This window comes from Lithobates pipiens, unplaced genomic scaffold (genome assembly GCF_037356315.1).
Source record: "Lithobates pipiens isolate NorthernLeopardFrog02 unplaced genomic scaffold, aLitPip1_a1.2 Scaffold_25, whole genome shotgun sequence".
In the NCBI taxonomy this organism is placed as follows: domain Eukaryota; kingdom Metazoa; phylum Chordata; class Amphibia; order Anura; family Ranidae; genus Lithobates; species Lithobates pipiens.
In genome coordinates, this window is record NW_027507787.1 from 150,709,709 (window position 1) to 150,722,150 (window position 12,442).

Below are 12,442 nucleotides of genomic sequence, written 5' to 3' on the forward strand. Positions count from 1 at the left end.
CCTCCTGCTGACACCAACAACTGGGCACTATTCCATCCCCTGGACATCCTGGGACAATATTCTGGCACTGACACCAGCGATTCACTATTCCTTCCACTGACACTAACAATTGGGCACTATTCCTCCCACTGACACTAATGATAGGACAATATTCCTACCACTGACATCAGTGATGGGGCACTATTCCTCCCACTGACACCAACGAGGGGACACTATTCTGGCACTGACACCAGCGATGAGGTACTATTCCACCCACTAAACCCCTCCTCCAATGCCAAAGATACACTCCACTGATGCCAGGAAAATTTCAACTCCCGATGGGCACAGTCCGGCCCCCCTAAAGTCTGAAGGACAGTAAACTGGGCCTTTGTTTAGAAGGTTTGAAGACCCTGCCCTATATAGATCTTTAGTGAGACCTCATTTAGAATATAGTTCTGGAGACCTTTCTTACAGAAAGATATTAATAAAATAGAATAAGTAACTTAATATGTACAGTCTGGAGGAAAGAAGGGAAAGGGGAGACATGACTGAAAGCTTTAAATACATCAAGGGGTGAATAAAGTTCAGGAGGGCAGTTTTTTCAATATGAAACCAAAGTCAAGAACACGGGGACATGACCTCAAACTAACTGGAGGGAAATTAAAAATTTATTGTAGAAAGTATTATTTTACTGAAAGGGTGGTTGATGATTGGAATAAACTCCCAGCAGAGGTAGTGAGATAGTCAACAGTAAATGGCTTCAAACATGCTTGGGACAAACATAGATCGATAGTCAGACAATAAAGTGTACAAAGAAAAAAAATAAAAAATACAGCAGAAACAAAGCAAAACAAAAAATGGGAAGACTCGATGGACTACTTGTTTTTTTTCTGAGGTCACTTTTCTATGTTTAGGATGGATGAATAGTGTATATGTAAACATTAGGGCCCATTCAGACCACCTTGGCTTGGTGCGTTGCATTAATGCATATGGGTTAATGTGCATGTTGTTGCTCATAACGTGCTTTGTATTTGGGTAGCCCATTCAAATGAACAATCAGGCAATGCATCAAAATGTAAAAAAATAAATAAAAAAAGACATGCGCCATTTTTTGAAATTTCAATTAAGCCTGTTAGGAGTTGTAATGTGCTGCAACCCATGCATGTTGGAGGTGCGTTGCCTTAATGCGTTATCATACCATTCAAAATCAATGGCACAGTAATGGGCTAATGCATGTTGCATGTAAGTGAATTTCTATTTAAAGCCCATTGAACCCATACCAAAACATCTTTATTTACACTCCTGTGTTGATTCCACTACATTTCCCCAAAATTTCTCAAATTTTTATTGAAATTTGAGGGAAACCTCTAATGTCATTTCCAGCAGCTCCTCTCATCCAGTAATCTGCTATATTTGTGTTTTTTATGGTATCTATTTTCACAGAGCAAATACAAAGAGCAAGGGGAGAACATCAAGCACAGATATACCTCCACTGCTGAGCTGCCTGAAATCCTGCAAGCAAAACTCAATGCACTGAACATTAGCGAGGCAAGTATCTCACTCTAATGTGGTGAGCACACAGGCCATGGAAGCAATATTTTATGACGGGGTGGCAGATTGGCCCTTGAATCATTTTCATTTTACCTTTTGTAGCCCACCCTGACCCCCAAAGGCATATGGGAAACTTCAGAGGCAGGCTGGGCTAGAACTTCACCTCATAGTGTAGCCCTTGGCATAGTGGAGCAAAGTGAACAAGCAGGTGTCTGTAACTTTTCTGAGCAAACAAGAAGAGAAGGTTAGGGCACAGAACACACTCCTGGGAGAGAAGGTTAGGGCAAAGGACACCTATGAATGTGGCAGAATCCAGAAGGTAGTCAAAGAGTACTTACAGCCTTCACAGATAGAGAACCTTTAAGCCTTTCTGGCTGCAAGATATTGGATGGTTCTGCTACTAGCCCATCTGGAAGAGGTCACCACACTTTAGTTGAGGACCAAACTTCTGCCCAGCTTCCCTGGACCTTACTTAGGTTGACGTTCTTCCATGGCTCTACGATCCCCCATGCTTAACATTATGGGCCTCAAATCCAGCCCGCTATCCAGTCACATGCTCACCCTCTTTGGGCAGCAAACTTAAGAAGATCAGGCATACAACTGCACCCCTCCCCTAGGCAGGTGGCCTAGTTGAGGGACACTCCTGGGATAGAAGGTTAGGGTACAGGACACCTATGAATGTGGCAGACTCCAGAAGGTGGGCAAAGAGTACTCACAGCCTTCACAGATAAACAACCTTTAAGCCTTTCTGGTTTCAAGATGCATGGTTCTGCTACTAGCCCATCTGGAGGAGGTCACCACACTTTAGTTGAGGACCAAACTTCTGCCCAGCTTCCCTGGACCTTACTTAGGTTGAAATTCTTCCATGGCTCTACGATCCCCCTTGCTTAACATTATAGACCTCAAATCCAGCCCACTGTCCACTCATATGGTCACCCTCTTCGGGGCAGCAGTCACCCCAACATGACAGCGCAATTGTCATTCAAAGTGCATCAGCGCTAAAAGCTGAAAATTGGTCTGGATAGGAGGGGGGTTTAAGTGCCTAGTAAGCAAGTGGTTAATGTCAGCTAATTCTTTTTAGCGGTAGAAGGACTGTGGAGTAAATTCACATTTAATTACAACAAATTGTTTATTTCTCCATCAGACACGATATAAGGAGTCATGGAGCCGTCAGAGGGATGGAGGATACAAGCTGAAGCTGGATGCCATCCCCTTCCAGGCTGCAAAGGCATCTGGGGAAATAATTAGTGAAGTGAGTTTTCTTTATACATTATGCATCCCCGGGTGAGATAATCAGCAATCTCCAGACTCCCTGTATGGCATTGAAGTTAAACAAGCGAAAAAAATCCCTCTAGGTCTTCTCTCTGCTGTGGAAGAATTTACTGCAAAACACTCACCTGCTTCTGTTCTGTAGAAGCAGAGACAGACTAAAAAGCTGAGTATCTGATGATCATATGATCAGTCATAGGGGAACACCACATCCCCATCATCACTGCAGACATGAAAAAACAGTAAATCATACAGCTGACTTCATGAAAAGCGTTAATTCTAAAAGCAGGGGGATGAGGATTCTGGGAAGTATGGAGGGTCCTGGATAATTACTGATTGCTCCTTCTGAGAGGAAATTCTTCTGTCTGTGACTTTAGTACTGCAAGCAAAGGAAATTTTTAAATAGTTAAAAAATATTCACACCGTACTGTATTCATCTGTTAAATAAAATATGCACTATACTGTCAAAAGTATTGGGACACCTCCCTTTACATGCACATGAACTTTAATGGCATCCCAGTCTAAAGCCTCGTACACACGATCAGACTTTCCAATGGGAAATGTTGGATGTCAGGCTGTTGGCAGTAGATCCGACTGTGTGTATGTTCCATCGGACAATTGTTGTCAGACTTTACACCAACAAATGTTGGCTAGCAGGTTTTCAAATTTTCCGCCAACAAATGTGTGTTGTCGGATTTTCCGACACAACTCCATCGGACAAAAATCCAAAGATCAAACACGCATGCTCGGAAGCAGAAGCCGTCAGTCTTGTAAACTAGCGTTCCTAATGGAGAATTAACATTTGTGACGTGGCAAATTATGAAATCTCGAAATGCAGCGCACATTCTCTTCTTTTTTAATGAGATAATAATGAAGCTTCTTTGCTGGTGATACTGATGGAGTTATTGCAAATTAATTTTAAAAGGCTTTTTTTTTCTAGTGATATCAAGAATAATATTATTATGCTTTTTATATTTTTGTATTTGGGCAAGTTACCACAACACCATTATCCCGTAGTTTATAAGATCAAAGATACAACTATGTTGGTGTCCCTTGTTACTTTTACATTGTATGTTTTAAAATGTAACTCCTACTCCCAAACTGTCATATGAAGTAAAACACAAGCCAAGTATTATTCTACACAATTTTTTTATTGTGCATTAAAAAAAGAAAACAAATAAAATTAGACATGTTATCTGCCAGTAGAACTTAACCAAAAAGTACATTCTATGCATCCAAAAATATAGAAAATATAACAAATCAAATCATTATTCAACCAAAAAAATAATGTCAAAGCAATAACTCCAATGTCAATAATAAAAAAACACGTTATCTCCTCCAATTCCGCAACATGTCTGGTTGACGAACAGCCGTCCAGAAACAAACTGAAAAGAGTAAAATGAAAAGAGCAAAATGAAAAGCACGAATCAACACTCACCAAACTTCTACTAACACAAAATTAGCAGAAGGAGCCCAAAGGGTGGCGCTAAAAAGCTAAAAACCATGCAGTATGTCTAGTACGTCACTATGTTGTAATTGTTGGCGAACATTTGTGTGGCAGTGTGTATGCAAGACAAGTTTGGGCCAACGCCCTTTGGACAAAATTCCACGGTTTTGCGGGCCACCAATCCGATTGTGTGTACAAGGCTTAATGCCCTGTACACACGGTCCGACATTCCGACTACAAAATCCATCTGATTTTTCTGAAGGATTTTGGCCCAGACTTGCATATGCACAGCCGCACAAAGTTGTCAGAAAATCAGATCATTCAGAATGTGGTGACGTAGAACATGTACGAGGGGACTATAGAGAGGGCAGTAGCAAATAGCTTTCGTCTCGTAATCTATTTGGAGCATGCGTGGCACTTTGTCCATCGGAATTGTCTACACACGATCGGAATTTAAACAATCAGTTTTGTTGTTGGAAAATTTTAGATCCTGCTCTCAAACTTTGTGTGTTGGAAATTCCGGCGGAAAAAGTCAGATGGAGCCCACGCACAATCAGATTTACCAACAACAAGATCCGATTGCACATTTTCTGCTGGAAAGTCCAACCATGTGTACAGAGCATTAGTCTGTAGGGTCCAATATTGAGTTGGCCCACCCTTTGCAACTATAACAGTTTCAACTCTTCTGGGAAGGCTGTCCACAAGGTTTAGGAGTGTGAATATGGGAATGTTTGACCATTCTTCCAGAAACGCATTTGTGTGGTCAGGCACTAATGTTGGACCAGAAGGCCTGGCTTGCAGTCCCCGCTCTAATTTATCTCAAAGAGTTGTTCTATGGAGTTGAGGTCAGAACTCTGTGTAGGCCAGTCAAGTTCCTCCACCCCAATCTCACTCATCCATGTCTTTTTGGACATGACGTCAAGGAACAGTCCACCAGCGCAGTGCCATCTGCTGGGGGAACTGAGGATCAGGTAAATTAAAAGTGCAAAATCTCTCCCCTAGACTAAACAAGCATATAACCCTTGCAGTGCCGGTGAATGATAATTTTTAAATTTCATGGGCTTAAAGAAATGTATTTAGTGGTCTGTGTTCTGATTTGTTTTTTCAGTATAAATATAAGGCAGACTTTGAAAAGTCTAAAGGAAAGGTGACCAGTCTTCGGAGACTGGAGGATGACCTGAACCTCTCACACACTGTCCATGCTTCTTCTCTGCTCAGTGAGGTAAGTTACCCCCCTCTCTGGCCACCTACCAACATATTCTGCCTATTCAAGAAGGTGGTCCCATAGAATGGGGAGGGCTAGTGGGACATGGTCAAGGCCAAGTCTTAAAAGATACCTTAGCTCAGCCAAGGTGCCTGTTTCTCCACCATAAAGTAAATCCAAGGCAAAACAGGTTCTACTCATTATTGTTACCCTGATTAGAAGATTGGTGCAAGTTCTGAGTCACTTTTATGAGAGCTTATGCAGGGCTAAGGATTTTTTTACCCACCCCCAATGGGCAACTGGCCACTCTGTCACTGAGTGATGCATTATATGGGTAAGTCACATGTTCCCCACTGAGGAGTACTGCTTATTACCCTTTTCTCTAACAGACAGAGCACTGGGCATGCTGGCTTTTAGGTGAACCTATTTCTTGCTCATAATGGGTTAAGCACAGATTCACATTAGTGTAAGGAAAGCACCATTTAGAAGCTGTTATTAAAAGTTAGTTACACGTTGTTAACCTGGCACAAGGGGTGGGCATGAGGGACAGCTGCCCTGGGCGCAGTGGTAGAACCGGACCAGTGACTGGCAACCAGGGGGCCACAGCTTCAAGTGCATTCCCATTAAAGCTAATCTTTTCTGCTCTTTTGATTACTAGTGAATATAATCACACTAGTGATTCCCACTCTGAGCTTTCTTCTAAGCCGGCTTAAGGTTCCACTCCTCCTACCTATTGGTTTGTAGAACACTCCCACTGAAAACCTGATTTCAGATACCAAGATGTACCAACTATGAAGTCTGTAAAATGAATGCTTCCTGTATGATATAGAGAGTCACAATGACTGTTTGGTCAAGGCCATGTCTTAAAGAGTGCCTTAGCTCAGTCAAGCTGCCCCGCTTCTTCCCAAAACCTCTGAATTGTGACTCCGCATTGCCATATCTCTGCACAGGTTCAGTACAAGAAAGGCTTCGAGAAGAGCTGCTCTCAGTTCCACTTACCAATGGACATGGTGAATATGGTGCACGCTAGGAAGGCCCAAGCTTTGATCAGCGATCAGGATTACAGGCACCTGCTCCACCATTACACAACGATGTCTGACGACCTGCGGCTGCTGTCTGCTAAGAGAGCCTACGAGCTGCAGAGCGAGGTATGTTTACAGCAACTGGGATTAAACAAATTGAGTAAAATATTAAATGTTTTTTCCTCCTGCCTAGAGATATCAGATGACTTGATTTTAAAGCAAAATTATTTGCCAAAATTTTGTCAGAATTTTACCTCTAATTTCAAGATTTGAAATTACCATTCAAAAAAAGTAGGAGTATGGAGCACTCCTGACTGTAAGGCCCTGCCACCATGTGAAATGGCTTTAGTAAGTTTCCGAGAAAGTACTGTTAGTGCCGGTTCACACTGGGACAACTTGGACAAATGAGCACAAGGACAGGTGCAGGATAGTTGAAAGGTGCTTCTGTTACCCACAGGAGCCATTTAAAGGCCATTGCAGCCTATATTCTCTACATAAAAGAGCCATGTGTATTCTTCCATGAATCTCATGTTCTTTGTGTATTTCTTCCAGATATATGCAGTAATCCAGTGTGACACTTTTCCTGTAATAAAGACTGATCACTGCTGCTCTCTCTCCTTGTGCAGGGTGACTGGTCTTGTCTCCGCCCCCCCTGTAGTTTTCTGCAGGCAGCTTTTAGTGGGTGGCACTTGTTGGGCCCCTCCCACAGCTCTGCTCTCTGCACAGGCTATGTACAGCACAGTGATGATGTCACTGCTACTTTTACAAGGTAATATCTTAATTTGTAAAGGCATTTGGTGAACATAAAGTGAATTTATATCCTTTGAGGCTGTTCATGAATATGTTTAAATTGTTTAGGTTTAAAAACCCCAAAAAGCTTAAATTGATCTTTCAAATTACCCCCAATTAAAATGATTGTAAACGATCACCTTGTAAAACAGCGAGAGGTGGGGGAGGAAAAGCAGCAGCACACTAAGTTTGCCAATGAATGACTGTGCAGCATGGGCATGTCAGGACAAGTCTGATCATTGGAGGAGAACATGCTGTGTTCCCAGCATAGCTGGAGAACTGACCATGGTGTGCTGGAGGCCTTGGATCTCCTATTAATAATATCCAGTGTTGTAAGAGACCATCTTATTGGTCAAGCTTTGGTTAGGATGCTGACATGTTCCAGTACTCCGAAAATGAGGGGGTTCTTGAGCGAAGTCCAAATATATAAGAAGCAGTAAGAATATCACAGTAATGGTCCAACATTTTTTTTCATTAGATAGTGGAATAAGAAAGCCAATGCGCTTCGGGAGTTCAGACTTCCTTCATCAGGGCTTACGTATTATGTAGCCTCAAAAATGTCTGGACGTAACTGCATTGTGATGATAGCTGTGTATATATAATTATTTCCCACCACCAGCCATCTGTGCAGCGCAGCGAAACTGCTGGTGTTTTTTTTTTTTTTTTACATATCACTATTATCACATTCTCGTTGAGTGCTGCCATATCTAAGGTTATATAATACATAAACCCTGATGAAAAGGAATAGTCAGACACCCTAAAACACATTGGATCTAATATTTAATAAATAAAAATGACTTTTTGACCTTTGGTGTGGCATTCTTCTCCTTATGTATTAAGGCTTTATGGCTGTCTGGGATCCCCATTCTATTTCTCCTGGTGACCCTGGTCATGTGATGGGGAAATCCAAACTTTTACAGTTGCCACCAGAACCAAAATAGAGGGGAAATCTTCCAATGGGGATAGCTATATTTGTGACAACTGTCCATCACTTGGAGAGATCTCCAGTATGGGTTTCCTTTAGGTATGAGTTGGTAGCCCAGCTTAAAGGAGAAGTATAGCCAAAACTCGTTTAGGCTGGGCTTCTCCTATGGATCACAGGAGTGAGGATCTCTGCTCGGGGAGCTGTCAGAACTGAGTGATCGCGGTGTTTGATCGCTCGGTTCTCAGTGCAGAGGTGCCGGGGGGACAGATGTAGCATTGTCCGATGCTGCATCCACCTACGTAAGTATGAATATGGAAAAAAAACCAAACCCATACTTCTCTTTTAATGCTCCAAATGCAAGTTCTTTTTTAACCATACAATGTAACATTTTGTTTTTCCATTTTTGATCTTTTGGTTGGCAGAACCGGTACAGGTCTGACCTGAATTTTATGAGAGGTGTGGGTTGCATCATCCCAGGAGCTCTGGACATTGAGGAAAAGAAGAGGGCATCTGGCCTGATCAGCGAGGTAATGATTTTACTTGTGATTATATCTAAAGCTAGAACTTTTTGTTTTGTACTTTATGATGTGGTGCTGTGAGGATTTTAGTTTTGCCTGTGTCCCCAGTCCACTTGGGATATTCACCTTTTCTATTTGTACTGGTGATCACTGTATCTTTAATAGAAAGTGATAGAACATCCAAAATTTTAAGTAGTTGTAGACAATAGGTTTTCTGCAAGAGTCAAAGAAAAAATCAAAAATGTACAAAGGGCATTTATAGTATGCCCTGTCCTTCCACCATGATGCTGCTCTACCCAGCTGTCAAAATTACAGCTGAGAATTGCTGTGTAAATACAGCAGTATTCAAAAAAATGACTGTCTGATACAGTGTTTGTAAACAATGTTTAGGCAGAGATAAAAAGATACAAAGTAATGCTGATATCTTTTTATATATCTGTTGTATGAATCTGCATATCAAAGTGATGGGCTCTAATCTGCATATGATGTTGGTTAAACCCTGGTTCCCACCAGTGATACTTTGAAATCGTGCTAATTCAGCTCGATATCAAAGCCGCAGATCAGTGCAATTTGTACCTCTGATTTCATTGCGGCTTGTGACTTTGTTTAACAGAAGTCTATGCAAGTCGCAATGAAATTGGAAAAGTAGGGCAGGAATCTTTTTCAAAGTCACTGCGACATGAGTCGCGCTGCTTGAAAGGTTTCCATTGGCAGCAATGGGGTGTGACTTGTTGCATGATTTGGAACTGTTAAATTGCATGACAAATTGCACCAGTGTGAACAAGGGCTAAAGTAACCTAACAAGTAAAAAAAGAAAAACATAACTTAAAATGTCTTCCTATTTAACCCCTTATTAACTCTTACATTACCCCATTCAGTCCTTGTTAACGAAATTAACTCCTTCTTTCCTTCCTCCTCATAACTATTATTTTCATGCTGATTTTTTATTATTTTCCCCCTAACTTAAAATATTCAACTTTTTTTGTGTTTTCATTTTTATGGTCATTAAATTTGCAAAGGTTAAAAAAAAAGACCCTTTATTTAATTTGTAAATTACTTTGAAATGCTTCATCTCAAAATAACAATCTTACGTAACTTTTAAACAGGACAGACTATAGAGTAAAGTGTATATTTTGAATCTGTAATAACAACATTTGTTTTTAACTAACACCGAAGAAAGTCTGTTTTTTTTATTTTTTTTAACCTTTTTTGTCTACGGATTGCATCAAAAAATAAAATCCTTTTTGGAAGACAGTATAGCCAAGAAGAGAAAGCCTTATTTGTCCTAAAAATAAATATAAATAACTTATCTTAAAATAATGAAAAAGTTATTACAGACAATAAGGCCCATAACAAAAATAACAGGGAATCTTCAAAGTCTGTTGTGTATCAGGACAGCAGAGAAAATCGTGTGAAAACACACAGCAAAAAAAAAAAAAGAAAAAGTTACTGGCATCCCTGGGTCTAACTTAAAGTATGTAGTGAAAATCAAAAAATGTTTTATTTAAAAATGTCATTCGCATGTTGAATAGAAAGGAGGGTGGACCAGGGAAGTCAAACCATAAACTGATTAAATTTCATTAAACTGATTAAACTGAAGGCTTCACTCTTCCAATTCTTATCTCTCGGACTGCAGACCAAATACCGACAACAGCCCTGCCAGCTGAAATACACAGCAATCACTGACTCTGTGGACCTTCTGCATGCCAAGTTCAGCAACAAGATAACCAATGAGGTAAGAGGTACCACCAGATTCTCACCAATCGTAGGGCCTCTGAGAACATTGTTATTAATAATATTAATTTTCAAAAATTAGTAATACTGTATATTGCATATTTCAAAACAATATTCTTCTGTGTCAGGTTGCATGGCTAGATGCACATTTTCGTATTGCGGTAAACGTGGGATAAGATGTATATGTTACCACATGCTCTATATTGCCCTGATAACTGCACTGTGTTGCCAGTCATTTTGAATAACAGCCCAATTTACATTGGGCTGGTTGTTAATCCAATTCCTGCCACATGGCCTACTGCACATTTTAGGTGATGGAGGGTTCAATAACGTCACCACCACTCTGGTTCATACTCCATGGCCTTCAGTCCTTATTGGTGAACATCCATATACACACAGGAGAGGCCCCTCTGATTCTGATGGCTTCAGATCTAGTCGTTGAGAGAGTCCAGCAGTACACCTGGGCCCACGTAAAATGGGGGTCCTAAATTACTGGCTCATGGCACCACAGGGTGACTCTCCTAAACTAGACCACTAACATTTTCTTGTCTGGAACCAAGTCCTGCTCCACTAAGGCTTCCAGCTCTGCTGGCTCAGCCACTCTAGGGGAAATGGTCCCAAAGGGAAAAACAGCATAGTAGGCCTTTACATGCTTTCAAAGCAGCCCCCACTATCCCACTAGGGCAAGCTAACATCCTCACTTCACTCCACCAAATGCTTTAAATTCTCTCAACCTCCAAAACTCAACCACTGTAGATCCCTCTTAATTTCCCCTGACTCTTCCCAAAGTATACTCAAAACCATGGTGCCAACCTAGAAATAGCCCAACAACCCAGAGGGGGCATAAAAAGTGTCCCTTTACCTGCTATATACAATACCTTGCTGGCCCCTCACAGCAGCCATAATCTGCCTGCACAATGAATTAGTGACTATATCAATGGGTCTAAAATGGGTCTGAAAACACAAAGGTTTTTTTTTACATTTCTTGTATGCGATTTGTGTATTGATGAGGGGGGAAAGGGGAACCCAATCCTATTACATTACATGTAAGAGATGACATTATTTACTAACAATGTTATTTCCTTTCCAGCGACTCTATAAAGCAGCTGGCGAAGACATTCTTCATCATTACACCACCATTTTGGAATTACCGGAGCATATCCGTGCCAAACTCAATGCTGCCAATCTCAGCGATGTGAGTGAGCCGATCCTTGTAATATAACAGTTCATAATACATCCATTGAGAGCATTCAGATATAAAGGGTCAGTCCCTCTAAAAATCATATTTAGTTACAAGTGAAAATTGGTGGACTGACTAAGCCCCTGGCTTCTTATATGTCTTGGGATGCTCCCACAGTGGCATGACATCTGCTCCTGCCCACCTGGGAATTTTTGGTGTCTCTGCCCAGCTTTGTGTATCCTACACCCCCATGAGGTTTTTCTTTGAGTGTCCTAGAATCCCCTGATACATTCTCCCATAATATGAAATTAATAAATAATCCAGCTTCTCCTAATTGGCACAGCAGAGGTACAGACTCACAAATGCAATGCAAGAATGTGGAACCCCTCACAGTGGGCTCAGCAGGAGTACAGACCCCTGGACTCAGTGGTGGAATGGAGGAAACCCCTCATAATGGGCACAGCAGATGTACTGATCTAGGAATTCAACACAGGGTTGATAAGAACCCCTTAAAATGGGCACAGCAGGTGTGGAGATCTAGGAATTCAGTTCAGGGAAGGAGGAATCCCTCATAATAGGCACAGCAGGTGTACAGATCTGGGAACTCAGCATAGAGATGGTGGAAACCCTCATAATGAGTGCAGCTGGTGTGCTACCTGGGAACACAGCACAGAAATGATGGCAAACCAGTTATGGTTCTCCAGTTGTTTATATGCCACCTCTTTTCTTCTCTCCGGCTAATACAAGGTATTCAATTGACCAGGTGTTTGGAATACAGGCGTTTCTCCCAGTGACTTGTATGTCCTGTCATTCATAAACTTCAA

General features: G+C 41.3%; 1 protein-coding gene across 2 annotated transcripts in view; it reads left to right on the top strand.

Annotated features, from left to right (window-relative positions):
* Nucleotides 1–12,442, top strand: part of NRAP (nebulin related anchoring protein) — a 137,986-nt gene that overhangs the window by 103,680 nt on the left and 21,864 nt on the right. For both annotated transcript variants that reach the window (XM_077454995.1, XM_077454996.1), the window contains 7 exons: nucleotides 1,423–1,527; nucleotides 2,675–2,782; nucleotides 5,355–5,468; nucleotides 6,401–6,598; nucleotides 8,609–8,713; nucleotides 10,341–10,439; nucleotides 11,529–11,633. In XM_077454995.1, the coding sequence (XP_077311121.1) occupies nucleotides 1,423–1,527; nucleotides 2,675–2,782; nucleotides 5,355–5,468; nucleotides 6,401–6,598; nucleotides 8,609–8,713; nucleotides 10,341–10,439; nucleotides 11,529–11,633 (834 nt within the window). The remainder of the gene's footprint in view (nucleotides 1–1,422; nucleotides 1,528–2,674; nucleotides 2,783–5,354; nucleotides 5,469–6,400; nucleotides 6,599–8,608; nucleotides 8,714–10,340; nucleotides 10,440–11,528; nucleotides 11,634–12,442) is intronic.